This window comes from Chinchilla lanigera, unplaced genomic scaffold (assembly GCF_000276665.1).
Source record: "Chinchilla lanigera isolate Chin_1 unplaced genomic scaffold, ChiLan1.0 scaffold00332, whole genome shotgun sequence".
Lineage (NCBI taxonomy): Eukaryota > Metazoa > Chordata > Mammalia > Rodentia > Chinchillidae > Chinchilla > Chinchilla lanigera.
In genome coordinates, this window is record NW_004955733.1 from 5,555 (window position 1) to 30,461 (window position 24,907).

At 58.1% G+C, this 24,907-nt stretch overlaps 1 protein-coding gene across 2 annotated transcripts; it reads right to left on the minus strand.

Annotated features, from left to right (window-relative positions):
* Positions 1 to 634: 634 nt before the first annotated feature.
* Olfm1 (olfactomedin 1) lies at positions 635 to 24,901 on the minus strand. 2 transcript variants are annotated; one of them, XM_005415081.2, is made up of 6 exons: positions 24,703 to 24,901; positions 22,805 to 22,954; positions 18,590 to 18,745; positions 16,345 to 16,564; positions 9,218 to 9,324; positions 635 to 2,291 (listed from the first exon to the last, which is right to left on the minus strand). In XM_005415081.2, the coding sequence occupies exons 1-6, from the start codon at positions 24,850 to 24,852 to the stop codon at positions 1,617 to 1,619; spliced, it is 1,458 nt and encodes a 485-aa protein (XP_005415138.1). In that variant the 5' UTR covers positions 24,853 to 24,901; the 3' UTR covers positions 635 to 1,616. The 2 variants fall into 2 exon arrangements, with proteins under 2 accessions (XP_005415138.1, XP_005415140.1); XM_005415083.2 differs by lacking the exons at positions 635 to 2,291; positions 9,218 to 9,324; positions 16,345 to 16,564 and adding an exon at positions 16,746 to 17,072.
* Between the last annotated feature and the right edge of the window lie 6 nt (positions 24,902 to 24,907).

The following is a 24,907-nucleotide window of genomic DNA, read 5'->3' on the forward strand; positions in this document are numbered from 1 at the left end:
CCACAGCTGCCTCCTTCTCCAGCTTCCACTGGGCACAGGGGTGGTATCAAAGTCCTTAGAGCTCCTCCGCTCCACAGCGGACTTGCAGGAGGCTTTGCCCACGGTTAGAGCGGAGGCAGCAAGGGGCCCCCACCACCCACAGGCCAGACCAGCCCCCCACCACGCTGGGGCCGGGAGCGTCATGTCTCGTGGGGGGGGGACTATGGCGCCCAGGGCATTCTGGAAAGCCCTGTCTTGCAGGGGTGCTGCCCATGGGCTGGCTCTCTGGTGTTGCCCAGGGACACCCATCTCAGGACCAGGGAAGAGGGCCAGCCTTCCAGGGAGGGACTGTCCGGAGGTTGAGTGTGCCTCACTGGCATTCTTGGGGCTCTTCGCTGGTGTCTCCTCTCCCCAGGTTCCTCCCAGCTATGCCCCTGAGGGGGAAAAGGGAGCGGGCATCTCCAGGTGCAGGCCCTGGTTGGCACCCTGGATTCCGGAAGGGGAGGGAGCCCTGGGCTGACTGTCAGGTTCCGGCTGTGTGGCTGGGGGTTGGGGAAGTGGGGGATCCCCCTACCCAAGCCCTCTGTCCCCTCCTGGAAGGGCCATTCATGTTCGGGACACATCTGCAAACCCTCAGGAATGACAAGAGGAGCAAAAACATCTCCTAATATTTTTATTGTTCCTTAGATAACTGGATAGTACAAAGTTTCCCTCTTTTTTTAACCTAAAAAGTGAGCTTTCCGTGGCTTCCTTCCCGTCGGAAACTGGGGTTTCCCGAGACAAGCCCTTCGCATCTGCAGTTACACGATCCAGGTAATTGAACAAGGAGAGAGGAATTCCTTTGATTATTATCAACATGAACTCGACTAGGTCTCTATAAGGGTGAACACTGATTTCTTTTTAGAAACAAGAACCATCCACTTATTAATCCAAACCACGGCATTGCATGAACAACATCCATCGCATACACTAAACGCACGAAGGTACCACCTCAAGGAGAGAACAGACAGACACTGCACGATATATCTACGGGGTATGCGAGTCCAAACGTGGGTACAGCAACTGCGCTACACACGCCCACCGTCGCTTCGGGAAGGACTAGACACAGGTCCATGAGCTACTGGCAGCCTCAACACGGTTAATCTAAGACACAGCACAGTCTGGAAATGCAGCCGCCACGGATGTGCGCTCCTCCTGCCCTAGAGGGGGCCGCCCAGGCGGGCGGGGGTCTCCGGGCGAAGGGAGCGTCACGCCCATCGGCGCTGCCCACGACCTAAGGGAATGTCCATGCGATCCTAAGAGTGGGCTGCCCTGGGGTGGGACTGGCCAACAGTCATTGCCTTGCTGCTGAAGTAGGTTACTGGACCGGAGAGGGACGGGGTGTGGGGAGGGCACGGAGGCTTGGGCTGCAGTTCCAGCTGCAAATATGGGGGTTTCTTCCGAAATCTGTTGCCCACCAGCTGAGCGGGAGGAACGCGGAGGCAATGTCGTCCCTCGGCGCCAGAATCATTGCTGATGATTTTTTTTTTTCAAAATTAGTATTGTTAGTATTCTTAGTATTGTTTTGGCAGCTGTTTCACGGGGCAGGGGGGCCCTCAGAGGAGAGGACTTGGACCCTCGGCTTCTGGGTGGAGGAGCTACAACTCGTCGGAGCGGATGACGTGGAAGAGGGTAACGTTGTAGAGGGTCTGGTGTCCGTTGTTCCAGGCGTACAGCGCGCGGTCCTTGGGGTTGTAGTCCAACATGGAGATGTGGGAGTATTTGTTCTGGAAGGGGATGTCGATGTACTCGTAGGTGGAGGCGTTGGTCTGGTAGGCATAGTGGACCTTGGTGCCCCCCGAGTAGCCGTTGGTGACGTAGAGGGTCCCACAGATGATGAAGGCCTCGCCGGCACTGCGCTTGGGGTAGCTGGTATTCCAGGTCTGCAGGATCTGCAGCGAGATGGGGTCCAGCTTGCTGATCACGATGTTGCCAGCATTCTGGTTGGTGGCATAGACGGCCCAGAGCCCGTTCTCGTCCACCATGAGGTCAATGTCCGAGTGGCCACCCCAGGCGTAGTGATACATGTTGTTGTAGCCGGCATAGTCCAGGCTGCGTGTCTTGAGGATGGCCTCGGTCCTCAGGTCGAACCTGATGATGATGTGGCTCTGGAACTTGTTGAAGTAGATGGAGCCATTGTAGACCACCTGCCCCGTGCCCGACCAGGGGTGCGGGAGGCGGTGCGAAGTGAAGTTGTCCGTGTTCATGAAGTCCGCCATGGACTTGTACTCGCGGACGAAGCGGTTGTTGTGATAGCCGTCCATGTACCAGACCTGCGGAGACAGCAGACCTGGTCAGTGCTGCCTGTGGGCCAGGCGGGGCTCGTGGGGAAGGAGGGACCGCACCCTCCCACCTGGAATTTGCAAGAGGACCTCACAGAACCAGAAAGGATTCCTTAGGACTAAAGAGCCGGGCTTGGCAGTGCACACCTGTAATCCCCCACTCCAGAGGCTGAGGCAGGAGGATGGCTGCAAGTTCAAGGCCAGTCTGAGCTACAATAAGGCCAGCCTGGACTACACAGTGAGACTTTATCTCAAAAAAGCAAAAAGCAAAAAGCAAAAGAAAAGAAGGAAACATAAACAAGAAGACTAGGATGTGTCGTCCTTCCTCCAAACCCACAGGGCTTTGCAGAAGGGACAGGGTGACGTTCTCACCAGAGAATGACTCCTGTAAGATGAGGAAGGACACCCAGAGAAGGTGAGCATGGGACTGGATGGCTTGGGCCATGCTGCCTCATGACACACACGGGCTGCAGCTGCCACATCAGCATGTGACCCTGAACACCCTGTTGGGCCCAGATTGAGCCCTGGGCCCAGACCCCTCCAGGCTGTGAGGCTGTGGCCACACCAGCTTGCTCACTGCCCTGTCCATGGCTGAGGCCCAGCCTAGCTCACCACATCTCCATGGTGGAGGGCACGGAAAGGGCACACCTGCAGGCCCTGGGCAAAGACAGACATTCAGAGCCCTGGCGACTCTCATCTGTGTGACAACGGGTTTTCAAGGTCACTGAGGAGGGCCAGTTCCTGGACGCCAGCGAGACATCACGCATGAGGCCTTTCCACCATGCCAGGTCCCGCTGCGGCACCGGCTGAATCTTGGCATCAGCCTGGCACAGCGTCATTAATTTAGCCTTGGGGAGGCTGCGGACGTCATCACTTGAGGTCACACCTAATCCGGTGGAAGTGCTTCTCCAAGAAGATCAGGGGCTCTGCAGACAGCTCTGGCTGTGGAAATCACTCAGATAACAAACCCGGGAGTGGCCCCAGTTTGGGCTACTAAGGAAGAGGGTGCCGCTGGCTGCTTAGATGCCAGCTGACTTGGGAACTGTCTAGACTTTGAACAAAATCCTTTAGTCGTTTTCCACCAATATGGGAGCAAATGAGAAAGCAATGCAGTTAGCAGACGAGAATCTGCCAGGCTAATGCCGCTCCCCGTGCATCTGTCTGGCAATAAGACAGCTGCTGTACCCATCAGAGCTGGGCGGCTGCAGGAGAGATTAGGGATGCGGGTGCTTTCAGACTTGGCACGACACATGCGTTAGAAATTTAAAAAATATCATAACCCTGTTCTGTGACATCCATTCACATGCTCCTGGGCAGATGCGCTTTTTGTTTTTAATGAGAGTTTTTTAAACCGGGGCTCATTTGAGGTTGTTAGTACCCTTCCCCGCCCGCAGAACGTCCCTCCAGGATGTGGGTCACGGATTAGAATCGAGAGGGGAGCTGCAGGCACCAGGGCCATGTGCAAAAGCCCCTCAATCACACGGCCTAAAAGCGACCCACCTGCCACCTTCCGCGGCCCCCACTCGGCTCCGTCCTGGGGGGGGGGAGGCTCACTGCTTCTGCTCAGCTTAGCACCCATGTGGTTCCCTGGAAACCCTCACCCCGAGCTATGGCTCCCCCTCTTCAGGGAGGACATTTCTGGGGGCTGTTCTCACACCAGCCTCCCTGTGATGGCAGACAGCCAGTGACTTGTCCCTGGGTCCCCAGGGTCCGGTGCTCTCTGACATCAGTCTTCAATGACCAGCGATTTTTCAGTGGCGTTTACTTCTGTCTGCTGGTAAATTAGACCCAGGACCCAAGGCCTTCTGCAAATGCAGCTCGGGGCAGGAGGGACAGTCACAGTGGCTCCGGAGGGCCTTGAAGGGCTGCCCGTTTCTATCATGCAAACATGGCCATCATAGTGTCCCCACGGCAGTCGCCCATCAGGAGCAGAACAGAGCCACCTAGGCAGACCCTAAGGGCTGGGGATCAGGAGCTGCTCTCCATGCCGGGCAAGGCCTCCTCTACCTCACTCATGCTGACCTCCCTGCCTCTCCGAGGCCCCAGGCTCTTATTAAATCCATCAATGTTGTTATGTCTGTCTCTGGGAAAGTAGCTCCCAAGGCAGCGCTGGATTTTGGGGAGATGTGGTTCTAGTGCTTTCTGGAAGGGCCCGTGGTTCTAAGGATCCCCAAAGGGGCCCCACTCCAGGTCCTGGGCAGAGCCTGGGCACCATGTACCTTTGCTGAGGGTGGCCATGGTGCTGGGTGCCAGCTTCCCCTGTTGCCTTCAGTCCTCAGGCCAGCCTGTGCACCCACAGAGCTGGTTCTACTCCATTTGCAGACTAACACACTGAGGTCGGGGAGCTTCGGCAACTCTGCTGAGGACAGACACAGGGCTGATTCCGAACCTGGGCCTCAAACCACTGGCCTGGCCAGGGGATATGGGCTGTGCCTGGGGAGTTCGAATCATAATGGTTGGCATCGGCAGGCAGAGATCAGGGAAGCTCCTAACCATACCACAATGCCCAGATGCCTCGCAACAGAGATGACGGGGCCTAAATGTCCGAAGTTAGAGCTGCGAAGCCTGCCGCTGTCCTTGCCATGATCTCCCTCGGTCAGCCTGCCCATCCCTTCTGCTCACTGTTCCCCTGGAGGACAGAGCGCTGGTCCCCACGTCACAGCCCAAGCCTAGCGCATGTACCTAGCCTTAGCCAGCCCAGAGCAGGCCCCGAGTCCTGGCTTGCGTTGTGGGAAACGAGACTAAAGGAAGCTTTGTCAAGCCCTGGCAGAGCGGGCCAAGAACTCGGTCCCAGGGTGGCTGCAGAGTGACATGGACACCTTGGGCCCCAGCAGTCTTGAGGGTCGAGTCTGTCTACGTTACCCTGGCCACTCGGTGCTCAGCCTTGAAGTCACCCTGCGACACCAGGAATGGACAGGCTGGGACCCCTCTGATCACACAGGGCGCAGGGCGGGGCCCCTGAGGCCACTGCTTCCGGATCCCTAACTCGGGCACCAGCGAGCAGATGCTTTCCTCGGGCTCACCCGCCCAGCAGTGGCGGCCACCGCCCTGCTCCTTACGAGGTGTCTGCCTGTCAGCGGCTCTGCATAGCCACAGTGGCCTCCCGGGGCCGTGACACCCTGGCCCCTGAAATGGGTCGTGTCTACTAATTCCAGAGGTCATCGTCACTCTGCCCCATAAAGTGGGGCCACCGAGGCACGGATTGGGGGAACAACAGCGACTCTGCAGCCACCCCGCCCAGACCCCAGCACCCACAGCCTCTTCCGGGGCCTCTCTGCATCGCTTCTGTCTCCCCATGGGCAGCTAAGGATGCCCCAAGGTCACAGAGCACGTGAGGGTGGCAGGGACATCAAGCCTCAAGGTCCGGTGGCTCCAACCCCAGAGCCCGGCTCCAGGCCACAGCTCCTACTGGGACCCCAGGCAGGACTCCCTAGTGACACCTCTGATGCCGCCGACGGCATGCACCCTCCCCCCCAGCAGAGACGGAGAGAACGGGGCTCCCAAAGGGCAGCTGGGGATCTCTAAACCCCAGTGGCAGCAGGCCACAGCCACATGTCCCCAGGCCTTTCCTTAATTCTACAGTGCAGGCTGACACTTCCTTAATTCTACAGTGCGGGCCTAAGAAGGGTACTTTCACATCTACTCTGCAACGTCCTGCAGCCTGGTGTCACCGGCCTCTGCCTCCTTATGGGGCAGGACCTGAGGCCCTGCCCAACCCCCTCCCCCATCTGTGCAGCCCATCATCAGCATCAGCCGAGCCCTAGATGCCTCTTTCAGAGATGAGGCACCCAGCGCTGCTTCCCCGGGAGAAACTGGGTCTCCCTGCTGTGGCGCAGCCCCATATGGCTGCTCTTAGTGGTGTTTAGTGACAGTGCTGGTTTTCCTCACTGTCCCATTTTCATCCGCTTTTCAGAAAAGAGGGCCAGCCGGCCGGGGCAGGGCAGGGAGGAGGCCTCATCCTGGTCCCCCTGGGAACCCAGCCCCTCCTCAGGCGACCTGCGAGGTGGCTGGCACGGGGGCTGTGCAGCGGTGCTATTTAAAGGGCCTCTTAGTGACTTGGGCCCAGTCTGCGCTTCCCTGTGGCCAGGCAAGCAGCTGTCACACGTGCTCCTGCCGGAACTGCTAATGCTGAGAGGCCAGCACTAGGAAGCTCTGAAGGGGTGGAGGGGGCGTGGGGCCACGGGGAAGGACAGGCGGAGGGGAGGGGTGGCCCCAAGGACGTCCCCGCTCGCTGAGGGAAGAGCTGAGGGGCTTAGGATGGAGCTGCAGGTATCCGGCGGCCTCTGCCTAATCTCGTGCATCCTGGATCGTCCCCCTTTGGACGCTGCAGGATCTTAGAGAGGACCCAGATGGCTCGATGGTGTTCCGATGGTGGGGAGGGACGCGGGCACTGACGTAACACAGCGGTGCTTTCACCCTTACTCCCCTCCTGTGAACTTGAGCCTCCTGGGCTGGGGAAGGGCTACGCAGGCCCCCTTTCTAATGTCCACACACGCTGGCCAGAGCAGGTCAGCAAGAGAGGCAGCAGAGCTGAGCTCAGGCAGGGCGGCCCATGGTCAGAGCCAGGAACCGGGTCCCTGGAGCCATGGGGTCTCCTGGAGTCAGAGTCATAGCCTGACGGGTGGCTCATGCATCAAGCGGAAAGCGTGGACAGGGCCGTAAAGCTTTCCTTCGCCCAGGGCCGGAGAAGGGGACCAGGCTCAGCATACGGCTGGCGCTTAATAAACGGGTGGAGGCAGGGCGGTAGGGAGGGTGTCCAAGCTACTCTGCTAACAGCTCCGCACAGGGCCAGCAGGCCCTGCAGGGTGGCCCAGTGCGGCTAGCTCAGGCAGCAGAGCAGCAGCTCTCCCCTCCAGCCCTCGCCGCGCCCTTCACAGCACCCTGCCCTGAGGCCAGCATCGACTGCTTTCTTTTTCTGGCCAAGTTATTGGTCTCCTGCGTGTATATGATCAAAATGGGATGGGAGACTGGAAAAGACCAACACAGAACAAACACTGCTGGTCCAGCTCAACGGCAGGCCCGGCGACACGTCACTTAGCAGGCTGGGAGATGAGGGCCATGGTGTGGAGTGGCTGCCAAAGCACCTGGCGCAGCGCCCCCCATGCTGTGTGTCACCCCCAGCCCAGCGCCCCCCCTCCCCCTGCGAGGCCCTGCCACCAGCTCCCTCACAGGCAGCCCTTCTCCCGCAGGTGCTTTCGCTGGCACTCCGCCTGCCACCAGTGCCTCCTCTGCTGAAGGGTGCCGCAGCCATAAAGCGGAAAATGATGTCTAATTCTCAAAAGCACCCACAGGCACCTCGGCAGCTCTGTAGACCTACACCCTCACTCCGCTGTGCAAAGCAAACAGCCTCAGCTTCCAGGCTCTGGCTCCTCGGTTGCTCCAAAAGCAATGGTTGGACCAGGGCCCTCCAGGACAAGGGAACGGAGGCCAACAGGGCTGAGAGGCTGATTCGCAGGGCTGGACATGGCCAGACATCCAGGTGTGGGCCCCTCTCGGCAGGACGGTACCTAGCTCTTGCTCTCGGGCCCACGTGGGTCAGGAGTAGGCCCCTGCTCTGCCATGGAGGGGGGTAAAGCAACAGGTGGAGAGCACAGAGGCCCCTGGGTGGCATTGGGGGCCCCAACCCAGAGTGCCAGTGGCCCCCGAGACTTGTGCTTAGTAAGGCCAAGGGCTGGCCTCCTTGAGACTTGGGCAGGGTGTGGGACCCTTCCCCACAGGTGGCGAGAACACTGTCTTCATCAGCCTGGGAAGAAAGACATCCCCGAGACGGTGGGGCATACAGTGTGCTTGGGGACACACACCGGGTGACTGCATTCGCACACGGAGTATCTGGACATCAATACTCAGAACGGTGCCGGGCACACAGGCTGTGCTTGTGTGCACTAACTACATTGTTTGGTTTTTATTCCCATTTTTTTGTCACTCACACGCACAGCAAGAGGATGCTCCTAACCCAACTCTGAGAGAGAGCTGGGCTTTCCAGGTGGGATGCAAGGGAAAAAACACCCAGAGTAACACCAGTGACATTGTTAGAAAATTTCCAAGCGTCTGCCATCGGCATTCAGAAAATAGGATGAAAAAACCTTCCCCTGCCCCAACGCCAGACTCTCATCCTATGCACCCCACCAGCTGTGTGGAGCTCGCCAGCAGGGTCAGGGCACACTGCCCAATGGCGTGCGGGCCACATGGTGGGGACCCTGCCCACTGGAGCATGACAGATAGACACCAAAGCCTCAGGCACCCTGACGCCGGAGCAACCTGCAGGGAGGAGAGAGCCACTCGGGTCCCCAGGACCAGAGGCCCCAGGAAAGGGAACTCAGCCAGCCTTTTCCAGTACAGATTCTCCAGATAAAGCACCAGGATCTGGAGTCTCAAAGTTGACTTCTCTGGGCCCGGAGGAGTTCAGGGTGGTCCAGGTAGGGCCAGGCTTCCTCCGCCCTTAGCAGTTGCCTTCGCTCTGGTTCCCAAAGGGCTCCAGCCGCAAACCAGCCCCAGGGCAACAGGACCGCAGAGCCACTGGAGGGGGGCCTATCCTTTTTGGAGGCTTCCCCCCGGGAAAGGCCCAGGAAAAAAGAACTGGAGGCCTTTTCCCGAAATCAAAAGGGAACACGAGCTTCTATCAGCCATAAAAGGAATGGCAAATGAAATACAAATGAGACGTCATTAAAATAAGAAAGGCCTAATGGATTCTCTCGCAGCAGAGGCAGAGATGGGCTGCGGCCTTCCTGGGACAGAAGGCCTCAGCACCAGCCCAGCCCAGTGCCCGGCGCCTTGAAGGAGCCCCTGCAGCTGTGACCTCAGCAGGAGCTGTGGTGGGAGTCGCACTGACTTTGGGGTAAGTGCTGGAGACCAGTCCCGCCAGGTCCCATGAGAGCACGCTGTCCAAGTGGCCCCCAACAGGATAAGGGGACACTTACCCTGTTGTCACCTTCCGGGGCCAGAGGGTCTGTCATCCAGGACCCGAACCTTGAGCCGGAAGTCTTGATGGTCACCGGGTCACTTATGCCCGTCAACTTGCCGCAGGCTGGAACAGAGCACACAGGGGTCAGGACTGGGGGTGGAGGGAGGCTTGGCCTGCCAGTGGCCCCCCCAGAAGCCCCTGTCACCCCAGGTCTGCTGAGCAGCTGCTCCTGCCCTGTTGTTCATGGTCCTCACTGAGGAGCAGCAGAGGCTGTGACAGGAAGGAGAAGGAGCAGCCACACCCAGCAGGTCCGGGGACTGGACACGACACCCGCATCGCACCTCCGGGAGGAGCCAGCCTAGCAGTCAATTTTCTCCCCTAGGAATAAGGGCAGCAGCAGCCCAGCCTCATAAGGCTGCTAGGGACACCTGACAGGGTCTTACTACGCTGCTCGGGCTGACCTCGAACTCTGGACCTTCTTGTTCCAGCCTCCAGAGCAGCTGGGATTTCAGACACGCACCAGTACTATGTGGGCCAAGGCCTAGGCTTCGAGCTTGAGACCTGACGGGATCTTGGACACGACATCAGCAGACCTCACCGATGGCGGCTAGAGACACCGTGGGATGTGCCCAGGGCTACCCTGTCATCCAGGCAGTGCCAAGGCTGGGCCCGACACTCCTCACTCAACTTCCCTCCTGCAGAGATGCCACCCCTGCCACTGGCAGCCACGCAGCTGTTCCAGAGCCACTTGTCCCGGTGCATCTGGAAGGGCAATACATTCCTGAGGACGGCGCTGGACAGCTCCCTGAGTGGCGGCTCACAGAGCCTCCTCTCCCCTCACCCTTCAGGGCCGCGTTAGCATATGTACACAGGCTTCGGCAAAGTTCAGAGGAGATCCGGGGCTTACAGAAGATTGTCAGGGACTTAACCTAGGGACCAGGGGAAGCCGGAATAATCCCCCACATGAGAAGAGCGAGTCCAGCTCTGGAGGGCACAGCTGGGCTACTGCTGGCGTGGGCCACCACCTTGTTGTCTCGGGGTGCCCCCCGCTGCATCCTAAAACAAAGTGGGGTGATCATGTCCACCGCAGTGGCGGCCAAGCCTGGGAGGATGAAAAGGCTGAGCCCGGGCCCCTGCATTGGCAGGACAGTGCGTCTCTGGGCAGCGGAAGGCTTGGCTGGATTAAGAGCTGCTGTGAGCAGAAGAAAGCTGGGCTCCGTGCCGAGTCCCACCGAAGTCACTGGCCAGCGCCTCTGCCCAGCCTGGAAGAAGAAAGGCCACCACCGTCCCTACTCCGCTGCCCCCACCTCCTGGAGGGGTCCTGCACTTCCTCACCTCAACTCCGGACCCTCAAGGCCCAGGCTTCTGCCAGCTTGCTGGGCTCTGTGCACACGGCCCTGCCTTGGCCAAGCCCCAGGGAGGAGACACGGGGGAGAAGGGCCTTCAGCGATGGCCCGGGTCTGCAGGCACCGAAGGAAAAACCTCCCAGGACAGTCCTTTTCCATGAGCGCCCAGACCAGCGTACCCACCGTGCCGCTCCCCCAGTGGGCAGGGCTGGGGGCAGTGGGGGCACCTGGGCACCAACCCAGGCCTGGCTCTTTCTTTCTCTGCTTCTGCTGACCCCAGGGTTACCAGGCTGCCTGGGGGACCTGAGGGACAGGGATGGACGGCAGCCTCCTCTTAGCACAGCAGGGACCAGGAGAAGCCAAGGGGGCCAGCTTCCCGCACAGACAGCCCTGTCCCCAGCCCCTCCCTCTGTCCACCGCCAGCACCCACTAAGACAGGGCCATGGCCCCTGTGAATTTCCTGTTGGGGGAGGGAGAGGGGGAAGGGACCACCTGTCCCTGACCTAGGGAGGAGGTTCTGAAGTCCAAAGGAGCCACTGCCCACAGGGTGACTGGGCGGGGGCCCCAGGTCACAGTGGCTGGCCGCCACCCAGCAGCACCTTGTGGGTCCCATTGCCCAGGGCCACTGCGTCTTCGCAGACTGGATTCACACTCAAGCTGTGTCCCAAATCCACCGAGCCCCTCCCAGGTTAAAAGGACACCCAAAGGGGACCAGAACCTGTCCCGGGTGTCACACTTGGACCCCCACCTCAGCTCAGAGGCCTGGTGCTGCCTGGTCCTTTTTGCCTCTATATCCTCACCCCCCTCCTGAATTCACCCTGCAGGCCCTTGGAGACCTTGGCCGGCACTGCACACTTCCTGCAGGGACACGAGGGCCCAGGTCTTCCTCCCCTGTCCCTAACAGGAATAGCCGAGTGGCTTGGCTCTCAGCACATCCTACTGTACTGCCTCCCTGTCTGACCCAGCAGGGGGATGGTGGGGACGGGCCAGGGCACTGCGGCCACTCGCCTTCCCCACCAAGGAGCAGGAGCCCAGGACCCCTCCAAGGGCAGGGAGCTGGGAAAGAGGTAGAGCGATGCCAGCCACAAACCATGAGCCCTGCTACGTCATGGTGAGCTCAAGTTGACCGCACACAAGGGGGCTCATTCTCAGCACAGCCGGGCTGGGGACGGCCTCCACGAGGGCCGCCAGTGCCCGCCCACTTGGACCTCCTGGCTGTGCAGGCGCCAGGGCTTCCTCTGTGGTGCCCCCTTCCACACACACACTCGGCCACAGTGCCAGCAGGCCAGCCCCGGCCATGCGCACCACGCTCCAAGCTGCTGGCCTCGGGCACAGCTCCCGGGGCCCACGGGGCTGGAGGCTGCCCGCCCTTCTTGACTCAGGGAGTTATTTTTGGTTCTCCATCCAGACTGAATCTGCCAAGACCTCGGGAACTGACAGGATCTAAAAAAGTCGACGGCAGAGCCTCGGCAGAGCCTTGGCACACCCAGCTTGGCAGTGAAGTGTCCCTCTCTGGTCACGAGCACTCACGCAGGCTGAGGGGAGGGGTGCCGGGAGGAGGGGAGGGGAGGAGGCGCAGGAGGGGGCCTGCAGGCTCCACCACAGAGGAGGCAGAGCACGGAGCAGCAGCACCGGCAGGGACGGTCTCAAAGCAGGGGTCCCAGCCAGGCTGGAAGCAGAGACAAGCACAAACCCACGCCCCTGCGGTGGAAGCCGGCACCTCCAGCTCTAACCAGGAGTGTGCTCTGAGAGCAACCCACACCATCTCAGGGACAGGCCCAGGGAGAAATACCACCATGGCGCTCAGGCCAGGCCACGGGGGTCTCTGGGAAGCCCCAGAGGGCAGCAGAGGGGATGGGTTGCCTCTACTCCCAGATTTATCCCCAGAACCCTGGGAAGAGTTAGGTGGGAAGAAGTTTGGACTGGACAGACAAATGTCCACAATGCAAATGACACCAACAGGCCCCACCAAAGCCTCAGCCTGAGACCCAGATCCTTGAGTGGGCACTGAGAGGGTCACCATGGACCCCCTCTCCCTTCCTGACCTGGCAGGAGACCCCTGAGCACAGACTACCCTGAGGACTTCCTGGAAGGAGCCGGAAGGGAGTCAGGCCCTGAGCGGCATGTGGGGTTGGCTCCTCACTTCGTAAGGGCTCTTCTCAGACAGAGGCACCCTAACTCCTGATCCCAGACGAATGCACAAGTCTCCCAACCTCGGCCTACAGGCCCAGGCCCACCCAGAGCTCCAGGTGGGAGGTGAGGGCGGGTCTCTGCCTGGCCACCCTTCCTGACCTCTCCAGTACTAGGCACAAGAGTAGTCTTTAGACTGGGCTCCCAGTGGAGAGTGCAGGGCCTGCACCATGGACAGCATCACCCTGGTACCCCCTAACCTCCCCCAGGGACAGGAGCTCCCACCTACTCTCCGGCGGACCCTGCCGCCTGCTGCCTCTGGCTGGTAGGACTCTGTGGCAAGGGCCAGTGGGCTTCACTAACAGGTGACACTCCCTCCCTGCTTCAAAAGAGAAGAAACTAAGGAAGCCAGCAGCAGGCATGCAGGGATGGTGTGTGACTGGGGGCAGACAGAGGACTCTTAAGGCCTGCAGTATCAGGACGCCCCGGCCCATGAGGTGGCTGGGTCTCAGCTGCACTGCTGGCTCCAGTCTAGTGGCTGCTACCCGACTGAGCCCCACCTCAGGGGGACCAGGAGGGCCACAGGGCAATACTGCCTCTCCCTTCCCTGGGGATGAGACAGGCTGAAGAGGAACCTGAGGAAGGGCTTCCCTTCCAGAGGAGGTTAGGAGATGCCAGGCTCAACCTCCAGGCCTACAAGTACGAGGCTGGGATTTAAGTTTTTGGTTGGGCCATGGGGAAAAACATGAACTCCCATGGAAACAGGAGACTGGAGCGCAATGGGATCTTGGTCCTGGTTTTGCATGTTTCTGTGTATGCGCTGGGGTCAGGGATTGTTCACAGCAAGAAGAGCTCTAACCAGGACTGCTGAGGGCTGCAAGGACACCTGGCCTTTGTTGTCCCAGAAAGGACACCAAGGCCCTAATCCCAAGTCAAGGAACCTGTAGTCAGACCTTGAACCCACAAAGACATCAGGCACACCAAGGACCAGGGGGGCAAGGAGACAAAAAGGGACCCTGCCAGCCACCGAGCTGCAGCTTCCTGCAGAATCCCACCTAGCCGGGAGGGCCAGCAGACAGTGTCGGCTCCACAGCACAGAAGCTGTGTCCCTGTCACTGCCACACCAGGGGACAGGCTGTTAGGACAGGCTAGAGACAGCTGCCTGTTACAAAGCTAAAGCAATGGCTAATTAAGTAGCCAGGGATGTTGATCAGGTCCCTAAGTTACTGAGCTGAATAAGCCTGGGAAGAAGTGGGGGGCAGCAGCTGCCAAGTCTATCTAGATGTCTATCAATTGTCAATCAGTCATCTGTCCTCTAATTCGATCACCTACCTACCTACCTATCCATCCATCAATCAATCACCTATCAACGCTATCAATGGTTTATCCACCCACTGTCCACCCACTCACCCATTCATCCATCCACCCCATCACCTCTGTCCATCACTTATCTACCTACCTGCCTAGCTACCTACCTTCATACCAACCTGTCCTGTTACCAGGCAGCACTCAGCCAGTGACAGGAGCGACACCTGAGAATTCATCTGTACTGTATCCCCCAGGGCCCAGGGACTTCCCATACCTTCCTTTACAGACGAGGAGACAGTGGAAACTCGAGAAGGCAAATGCCCAGGTGAGGCCGGCAGCTATCAAGCGGCACTTGGGAGTCTCCATGCTGCCTGTCAGGGCTGCCCCTGCTGGACAGGGAGCTGTGTGCCAGAATCACAGAGCATGGGCCTCCTGCAGCCATTGTGCCTCGGGGTCTGTCCCCAGCCACAGCTCACTGTCCTCCCAGTGTGTGGTGCCACACAGCCATGGGGACATAGTTGGTCTCTCTCTTTGCTCCGAATCAATGGTTTCAGCAGCCTAAGCATAACCACATGAAGGACTCCAGGCCCTAGGCCATAAGGTGCACACACCCAGCTACTCAAATTTGGTCAGGACAGCTGGGAAGCCCAGTTCTCCTCCCCACAGCCCTCAGATACTCAACATCAGTACCTCCCACTGCCACTTCCCACCCTGCCCCCCTGCCTCCTTCAGGGGACTGCAGGGCATGGAGTCCTTCTCTCCCTGTCTCCGGGAACATGTGGTCTGTGTACCAGAGAGGGACATTGCTTGTGGGGAAATGAACAACAGCATGCACTAAAACATAGCTCTTCTGCTAACTGGGAGTGTGAACACCCAGGAGAGGGGGGCCACTGTGGGTAGGGACCCAGAGACCACACACAGGGAAGGAATCATTGGGCCCACAATCATTCACACACACATCTCTCAGGTCATTAGTATTCCAAACACTTGGCCAGCACCTAGGATGTCATCACAGGAAGGGCTGGTGGGGACCATCCATCCCAGACCCCTCCTGGGGCCGTCCCCACCACACTGCGACTTGAGCTCCACAAAGCAGGTGCAGTAGATGATCTCTCAGGGACACGGCCAGTGTCCCCTCTTACTCTGCCCCCAGACCAGGAGCTTTCTGCTTCACCAAGGGTGCCCAGAATAGCATTTAGGAGTGATCCAGGACTGAGGCTGGCTCTGTTCCCTTTAAATATTCTCTCTCTTCCACCTAGCAACACCCGGGAATTTTAAAGGTGTTTGTTCTTTTTTGGATTCCTTGTTTATCATAAGGCAAGGGGCGGGAGGAGGGAAAAGGGAACAGGTTAGAACAACAGAGCCTGGGGAATTCTTCATGATGCACCATTATCCTAACAATGGCTCTGAGTTCCCCTAGAAAGTATACAGTATGGAAAGGAACCATCCTTGTGCTAAAAGCACGTGGTGGGGGAGGCTGGGTAATCTTCAAGAAAAACTGGGACTTCGATAGGAAATGTGCTATTGAAAGTGGACCCCAACGTACCCAGTCTGCCTAGGACATTAACTGAAAGTTGGTAGGTGGGTCATCGATCATGATCGAGCCCCAGGAGGCCACCTACCTGGGGAGGGAACGCCGAGTTGACTCCTCCCAACTCCCACCCACCCTGACTGCTGAGGGCTCCTTTGCCTGTGGGGACTGGTACCTCTTCTGCTGTTGTGTGACTGAATCCATTTTTCCTTTTTATTGAAACTAGGTGTGGTTCAGCCTCTTAAGGGCCTCATCAGCTGTCTTCTGAACCTAGAGGAATCGGAGATGTATTGCCAGCCCCATTTAACTAGTGTCCTAAAAGTCCACACTTACAATACACACACACATGCACACACCCTCGCACGCATGTGCACACGCCTCCTCCGTCAGACGGTACAGGGATCTAGTATCGTCCTGTTCTTTTTCAGAAGTGCGAAGTAAAGGGGTCTAGAGCTGGCCTTTGCGCAGGGCCTGGGCACGGGGATGGCCTGGGCGGGTGCTGCTTATGCTCCTGGGCTGCTGTCTTTCAGTGGCCCTACCCAGGGCCCTATCACAGCCACCAGCTCGGGAAGCCAGGTGAGCGCTGTCCCTTCAGCACCACCACTAAACCTGCGTGGGACGGCGCTGTCCCTTCAGCACAACCACCAAATCTGTGCGCGAGCGGGCGCTGTCCCTTCAGCACCACCGAGCCTGGCGTGGCGGGCGCTGTCCTCTCAGCACCACCGCTAAGTCTGTGCCTGAGCGGGCGCTGTCCCTTCAGCACCACCACTAAGTGTGCGTGAGCGGGGACGGCGGCGAGGCGCTGCGCCCACAGGGTGCTGGGCCTACCTAGTTTTTGCATGCACGCACGGAGCCTTTCTTCAAGATTGGACACTCTGCTCTGCAGTTCATCGTAGTCATAGGCGCCAATTTCCTCTTGCAGTTCGTTAAGCACTGACGTCAGATTCTGGACCTCCTCCTTAAACTGCAATACCAATTTGGCATCGGCCTTGTACTCTTCCAACACAGGGATCAAAGGCCTAAGTTCATCCATTTTCGCTTTTATCGCCTGCAAGGTTAAAATAAGCTGGGTTCAGTGCGGTGCATGCAAGAACTCGTAACACCCTGCCTCAGCCTGGCTTCTCCCTACTCGAGGGAAGGTGTGCACGCTGCCGCTTTAGTTATGCATTTATTTATTCTGGTCCAAAGGGGTTAGGAGAGCATATTAAACAGTCCTCAGAACACCAACATATTTGGGAAAGGTCTTTATTGTCAGTTTAGAATGCAACATCTTAAGGTTACATGCTTTAAATCACATACACAAAGTTCTTTTTTTTTCTTTCTTTTTCAAAAAAATGCATTGACAAGGGTTCAAACTATTCATGGAATGCATCTAGAGTCGCATGCAAAGGAGGATCCTGGGTGGATTCAAGGTTCCTTAGTGATATGGTGCTAAGTATTGGAAAATAATAGTAAAAATGCATGGTGCAAAAAGCTCTCTGGCTCTTTCATGGTTACATGGGAGTGGACTGCATCTTCAGTCACTGCAGCATTGTAAAAACGCTTTTAAGTTAGCCCTGCAAGCAAGAAAATGAAACACTGTTGAAAAACTAGCTCACTAGCCTGCCTTACACAGAGACAAATATTTGCATGGTCACTTCTTTTTTTTTTTTTTTTAAATCACACTTTAATGCTAGCAAAACAAACTGACTTAAACACGATGTAGATTCCCTCACAGCAATTTGCTTGACTGTCTTAATGCAATGAAAGCAACACAAAAGACAAGGGCTTGTTTTTCTTTCCCCAAAGGCACAATTTGGAACTCAGACAATGTCTTTGGGGACAATATCCAGAAAGGTAAGAAACTTGGTGGTTGCTGAAGACACCCCATCTTTAGAAGGGTCTGCCAGGCACCAACAAGGAGAATGCTAGCCTTTTCCAAAAGACCATCTCTTTTGGGTCAAAAAGGTCAAACTCTCTCTTCAGGGTAGTTCACAATGACACATTGGAGACAAGGACAAAGACGCTCACCTGCCTCACACAAGAGCAACCTGGGCATTTCACCTCAACAGGGCCAAGCCTGGGGGTGTTTTATTTACAACATAGATTTATGGCTTTGTTAGCTTGCCGCTTCATCTATCTAGTGTATAGCTTTTAGAGGAGGATTAGTTCTTGCTTGATACTGGGAGCACATCAAAGGAAAGCATTAGCATAAAAGGACAGGAAGACAGAGACAGAGACGTCAGCAATTTCCAGCCAAGTGAGGAGGTTGTGTAATTTGACCTGTTCACTTACATCAGGGCTTGACTGCTAATTAACATGCGCATACACCTTAATTAAGGTGGCATATAATTTCTCAATCTAATAGCAGTGCAGCTGGTGTACACACACACACTTGTACATATGCATATGGAATTTCAGGTGGAAGGAACTGCGGTCTTAATGTCCAGAGTGACCTGCAGATACGAAATGCTTACTCCGAGCTGAGAGAGAGCTTGGGCTCTCTTTCTCCCTGCGTCTATAGCGTGCCTTGTCATAGCTAAATTGGGTCAGATGTGAAAGACTGCCCCGAGTGATCCCTGCTCAGAAACAGCTCTAATCAATTAAGCTAATCCTCAGCTAATGTGATTACCTGCGGCAGCTGTGGAATGACAAGGGCCAAAATGATGTTCCTTCGCAGCTCAAGTGCGACTTGGCTGGAGGAGCGAAAGGTGTGGGACCCCAGCTTCTAAACCGGACTGGCTTCCAAACCAGGGCTACTCTGTGCTGCATGGCGCCAAGCACACCCCTCTCCTGGTGTCTTTACCAGACCAGGGCCAGGGTAGGTGGCTCTCTATGCCAAGGACAACAGCTCTTGGTAAGGCGAGGGTTCGTTCTATATCCCTCCTGCTCTCAAATCACTATTTCTGTGGGCAGACAGGGAGCAGGAAGGGAAAACAAGCCCAGCCTTGGAGGAGGAAGAGGAGAATGAGGAGGAGGAGGAGGAGGGGGAAGGAACAGAAGGACATGGCGAGGAGGACGAAGTGGAGAAGAGGAGGGCGAGACGGGAGGAGAGGACGTGGACAAGACAGGGCAGGACAGCAGGGACACATACCTTGAACTGCCTGGCAAGGTGCTGCTTATGACTCTCCTCCACCTGCTTGAACTTGGACTCCAGCCCCTTCATCTGGTTCTCCATCTTCTCCACATACTGCAGGTCCCTCTGTGTCCTCCTGTCCAAGACCTCTATGGACTGAGACATGTTTTGCACCTGCCAAAAGGGCAACAGGTTCAAGGCCAGAGCTACAGCAGGCACCCACACTCGAGCTGCCCGGGCCACACCACCCAGGCCCTCCACAGTCCGCACCTGGCAGCCGGAGGTTGCCATGCGTTAGTTCCTAGTTAATCACCAGCTCCGGGACTGCCAGCTCCCTGAACACAAGCACCTGGTTTGGTAAGCATCCCCTCTGCTATCTTCCAGCCTGGCTCTTACAACCAGGAGTGCAGAGCTGGGCAGAGGTTGGGTTCCTCCCCAGCAGAGGGCTTGGGGCAATTTATCTTCTTCTCTGTTTGGCGGCAAGGGCTCCTTCTACACTGTCTATGTGGTACAGTGATCCCAGCGAGGCAGGCATGAACAGCAGGGGGTGAACAGGACGGGGGTCTGCCCCACCCGCAGGTACAAGTCCCCCTTCCCCCTCAATCTCACAGTGTCTTCCTGCAAGGGTGGTGGCGGAAAGTGCGGGATGAAAGAACGAGAGCCGCGCTCCAGTCTCCACTCCGAGCCCGCTCCCCTCTCCCGCGCCATCCGTCACACCCCACCCTATCATAGGCAGATGACTGCTCGCAAACACACACATTCGGAGCATAGAGTCAGGAATCAATCACCCAGCAAATGAAGGATCGCTGTTTTACATCTTTACAGGCAGATCTGAATTGAGTCTCGCCTCGAGATGGGACTTTAATATTCAACAGGATTCCAGAGAGCTTAAAAGAAAAACAGTTTTAGTGCAGCCACCTGCCAGAGCATTTCATTTGCAGGAAGGCGGCTTGTGGCTCTGTGTAAATGTGCTCAGGGTGGCAGGGAGGAGCTGGGATGCCGGGACGCCGCAGTGGTGGGGGGTGTTTTCTGAATCCAATCCAATTACCCAGGAAGAAGGCACCTCCAAACAGCAAATCTCCATTTCTGCTCTTTTGCTGAATTTGAAAATACTCTCCCTTCTAGGAAAACAAGCATCTGCGTCTAAGGCTGAGCTTTGCCTTCCCGGTGACCAAACAGATGACAGTGAGGTTCCCACCTCTTTCTGTCAATCCCCCCTCTGAAGTAATAGTAAAATAATATTAAAAGAGAGCAACCAAAAGCCTTCTCGGTAGGAGGGAGATGAGTGTTGCTGACATCAGTACTTAAGAATGCATGGGACTTTACGGCTTGTGATTTGGAAGTGACATACAGTGATTTACTTCAAAATTCCAGGTTTGTAAGATACAGTGTGGGGGGTGACTTAGGCCCCATCTCTTCTCCTTAGAACTTCTTTGGAAATGGAAATATATTTGTCTGTTGCTTCTTGTTCCCTGCTACCCTTCACCTGGCCTGTTCTGTTTCTGGATAACCACAGCACTTCTGGGGAAAAGTTGTAAAGTCGGGCTTTGGTCATCCTGCAAGTCCTACCTCATGCCCCAAGCCACACACCTGTCCCATCTACCTCATGGGACACAAACTCTTGGGGAGCTGAGCCTCACCCACACCTGTTACCCCATAGGCGGCTCCGATCAGGACCCTTGTTCCCACCCTCTCCCAAGGAGACCGAGCTGAGGGCCAAGCAGAAGAACCAGAGCAAAGCCTGCTGAGCTCACCTGGTTTTGTCAGGAGACTGCACACCACATGGCGGGCTTTCTTGCCCTGCCCCCGGGGAGGGGCCAGTACTTTACCACAGTTCAGATTTTAAAGATGAGACTTTCAATTTAAAAACAAACTTAAAGAAGCCAAGCCACCCAGCTACCTAAGAGAAGTTCTTCTCACCCCATGCTTCCTGGCCACTCCCCAGGGAGTCCTCGGCTAGAGCAGTCCAGTGTCACCACTGTGCTCACAGCATCTGTGTCCACAGCCTCTGCTGGGTCCACAAATCCTATCACTTCCAGGATGCGTCCTTGAGAAGCCAACAGGCACACTCAAGGTCACAGAGCCACGCCGCACCTTAGCCAGTGTGGTAGCAGGTGTGACGGAGAGGGAGGGGTCACCTGCCTGCACACCCGGCCTGCGGTGAGTGACTAACTGCTGGTTCCTACTGAACACCCTTAGGAGCCCAGGCACTGGGAGAGTCTGTCCCTTATGTAGCCCACGGGACCTCTGCACCCTGGGAGAGCAGCTATTCTGAGTGGTTTCACACACTGAGACCAAGGAGCCCAGGAGTTAAAACACTTGTTGCAGCCACATGGCCAGGGGAGGGCTGGAGGGCCGGGTACCAAAGCCTGGCCTCTCAAACTCAGAGTCACACTCTCGGAGGGCTCAGTCCCAGCCCTGCCACCCACCCCCAAGGACTCTACACAGTCAACCCGCTGCTCTGGGGGCCCCGGAAGAGCAACTCTGAGATCCCACCCAGGGCGCCTTCTTTGCACAAAGCCGGGTCTTACAACAAGGACCTGGCTCCGCCCACTGAGGCCCTCAGGGCGGGGCTCAGACTGGGCCCCTCCCCCACCCCACAGGCCCCGGAGGAGAGGAGGAGGAAGGGCAGAGAAGCCGCTCAGGATGCGCAATCCATCTGCCCCTTTCAAGGCAAGGCCACTAAGGAGGTGGCCTCTCTTCCAGCCAATGGCTTGTGCCGCCGAAAATAGAGTGCCCGCGAGCACGAAATAGGGCTTTAAATTTTTAAGCAGAGCTGTGGCCTGCGTAGGCAGAAAGGAAAGCTCAAGGCCTTCCTCCCCGGGGCCCTGGAGCTTCTGGAACCCATTTCCCTGCCGCCAGCCTCCCCCAGGGCCCCAGCCCCAGGCTCCACCCCAGCCTCCCTCCTGCGTCTGAATAATTAAAGGCTCTATTATCCCCCCTCCTTGTTTGGTGTTAATAAATGTTTGTGGGATCCGTCAAATGCATTTCTCTGTAACTCTTTGCAAATGATTTATTCAAGTGGCTAAAGATGGCAGAAAAAAAAACTACACCCTGTTCCTTGGCAACCAGGGAGGCCTCCACCAGCCCAGGAGGGGAGGTCGGGCCTTCCAGGGGCACCAGGCACAGGGCCCAGCAACTGCAGTCTGCTGGGGACCCTCAGGACCTCCGGCCCACTCCCCGCCTTGACAGCTGAGGAAACAGTCCCACCGGGGCCCCACTTTGCCCGCAGCATGGGGGGTGTGGTTGAGCTGGGGGCAAGGAGAGGAGAGCACTGGGACCAGGTTCCGGGAGGGGTGGCTGTCCTCCACAGCCTGTGCCTTCCCCAGTGTGAAGGGGAGCAGAGGGGGTGTCCTGAGTCACAGAGGGTCCCCATCCCAGGCCGGTCTGCAGGAAGTCGTGGCTTTACTGGTGTGTGGGTCTGGTGCGGCCCCACTCTGCAGATGGTGCCCTGACCATAAGTGCCACATATAAGCTGCTCCTTTCCCTGGTGGTGAGCAGGGGTACTTTCCCCCTCCACTTAGGAAGTATTGCCCAGGGACCCCACGCAGAAGCACCGCATGCCAGAGGAGGCCTGGGGGGAGTGGAGGCCCAGCAAAGAGGGAAGCTGCTCCAGGAGTGTCCATGGAGACTCCCCTGCTAACCGGCTGTTTGGGCCAGGCCAGTCAGTTCTCTGTGGAGCCCCACATTTCCCCTTCTGAAATCAGCAAGCAGCCTCACCCCATTTCCACACGTTGCTGTGGAGATTAGGTGAAGTAATGGAGCAATGTGTAAGCGCAGGCCGCCCCGAGTGCATTATGACGTGATCACGTGGTCCTTGTGAATGGAAGGCATCCCCAGTGGGGAACACCGGACCAAAGGCCCCACCACGTAAAACCCACATGGCCACACATCGCTGAGCCCGGACAAGCTGCCCCTGGCGGCAGTTCTGAGCTCTTAGACTGTGCGTAATGAGCGTCAGTGGGAGTGGGTGTGTAGCAGAGGACCCTGAGTCTAGTCTCCTTGCACCCCTGGGGCTCCTCAGTGGTGTCCACAGGGACCAGGAAACAGGTGTATTTATCTCTTCCAGGGCCACCCTGGGTATCCCCTTCCACCCATCCGTCTGCCCATCCACCTACCCATTCACCCACCGGCTCGTTCATTCACAAATATCTAGGTGGGGCTGTGCCAGGAGAGGTCAGGGACGGACCTGGCAGCCTTGGGCACACACACACACAGCCAGTGTGGACTCACCTTCTCCAGTAGCTGCCTCAGCTGTTTCGTGCGGGCATCCCGGGAACACATGGTCTGCTGGGGGGCGACCACTGTGCAGATACACCTGCCCTCGCTGTCCTGGGCGGAGCTGTATACCTGCCAGCTCTCCTCTGGGTTGGTGGGCAGCACCTGCAGGGTCACGGGGCAGGCGAGGTGAAGGCGCAGGGAGGAAAGGGAAAGGGAAGATCAGGCCTGGGCAGCAACGCGGCACAGACTGTTCAGGGCCGGCCCCAGGGAGAAGGCACACGGGGGCGGCCCAAAGGCGCAAGGAGGAAAGACATGTTTGGACCCCACCCAGGAAGAGAGGTCCTGGGAACAGAGGCACAGGGCCCCTGCTAGAGTGCCCAGGGCTGAGAGAAGTCCAACAGGCATGCTCTTTAAAGTTTAAAAATCCAGCCCAGGACTGCTTAGAGATTTGACATCTGACTAAACAGATGTTTTGGGCACATGGGAGGTGACCAGAGGCCACGGGCTGGAGGGGGAGGCAGGAAGTGACCCTTTGGGTGGCCGACAGGAATCGGACACCTCCGCCTCCCAGGGAGGCTCAGCCAAGCCTTGCCCTGCAGTCCCTGATACTTGGAGACCACGAGGCACCCTCAGCCGTGGCCCTGGGTCCAGCAGCCCTGGAGAGCCCCGGGCTGCGCCAGCCCCGAGCCACCGCAAGCTTTCTGCTGGCAGCCTGGCGAGGACACTGGCTCCAACTCTGTGAGGGCTCCCACCCACGAGCCATTTGGTTGATGTCACCAAACTGCTGGTGACATACTGTGCAGGGGTCACCCCGACTCCGTCCTGAGGATTGCCCAAAGATCACTGCGACACCAGAGGCCCCCGGGTGGACCTGCCCCGCGCTCTCTGAGCACACGTCCTGCCCCTGACAATCTCAGCACCGCCCCTGGCACGGTCACCTGCTTGCTATTTTTAGATGGGGCGGGTGGGGGGAGCTGCGCGGGAGAATTTATAGTAGTGATGTGTTTAATTTCATTCATGTCCAATCTCGGGAGCCCAGGGCCCAGAGGCAGGGAACCAAATCCTAGAGGACACAGCTCCTACTTCTGAAAGCACAGGGGAGCGGCACGGAGTGGGGGTCTCGGGCAGGGCCACACAGTGGAGCCCTCCGGAAGAGCCTGAGCCTCCGGCGGCAGAAACGGAGCGGGATGGAGATTCTGCCCTTCGCCTCTCCTCGCCACTCGTGGGGACCCGGCCAGGGCGCCCCTCCCGCAGCGCGGACCCCTGGCTGGTGGGTGGCTCCAGCTCTGCCGCTCCAGCCGCCACACCACCGCCCCGAGTCCTGCCCAGGAGCCCCAGGCGCCTGCTCCCCCTGCCTCAGCGCCCCAGACGGGAAAAGCAGCGATTTCCTGGCGAGGAGGGAGGAGTGGGCGAGGCCAGGGGAGAAACAGAAGCGCGCCGCTTTCCGGGGCCCCGCCCGGCTCCTCTGCACCCTCTTCCGAGGAGCGAACCCAGCGGCCCTTCCTTTCGCTCGTATGGGGACCGGAGGGCAGCGGTGCCCTGTGCCCCGGGGCCCACTCCCGGTCCAGTCCAGCTTTGACTAAGTAGGGCGGGTTGCGCTCCGGCTGGGGCGAGCCCAGAGTGGGGTCTAGCGGCGCCTCCGCCCCATACTTGCTGAGTGACCTTGGACAAGTCCCCAAGTCCCCAGCCTCAGTTTCCTGAGCTTTGGAACGAAGGACTCAGAATTAGCGCATAGGACGCCGGGGTGCAGAGCCCCCGAGCGGGCACCCCTGCCCCTCCGGGGGACCAGGCGAGGGAAGGACCCGCTGGAACCCCGCCCGCCCGGTCTCGTGCTCCTCCCCAGGCGCCGCGTCCCTGTCCCGCCCGGCGCGGCGCAGGGGACAGGGGAGGCCGGGCGGCGCGGCACTTACGCCCGTGCTGCGGTCGAGCGTCCCGCCGCTGGCCGCCGAGAGCTTGGTGGTGTTGAGGCCCACCAGGGAGGGCAGCGTCTGGGACATCCAGTTGGTGATCATGGCCATGGTGCTCAGCACGACCCCGATCTTGAGCAGCGGCACCGACATCGCGCCTCAGTCGCCTCCCGCGCCGCGCCGGCGCCGGCCCCGCGCCCGGGCAGCC

Bases quoted from the DNA above. Each gene is read 5' to 3' on its own strand.
- Olfm1 (XM_005415081.2), bottom strand. From the start codon at position 24,852: ATGTCGGTGCCGCTGCTCAAGATCGGGGTCGTGCTGAGCACCATGGCC. The intron at 16,565-18,589 runs GTATGTGTCCCT...TTAACCTTGCAG, and splicing joins ACCTTGCCAGGCAGTTCAAG to GCGATAAAAGCGAAAATGGA. The intron at 9,325-16,344 runs GTAGGCCCAGCA...GCTCTGTTCCAG, and splicing joins TGCGTGCATGCAAAAACTAG to CCTGCGGCAAGTTGACGGGC.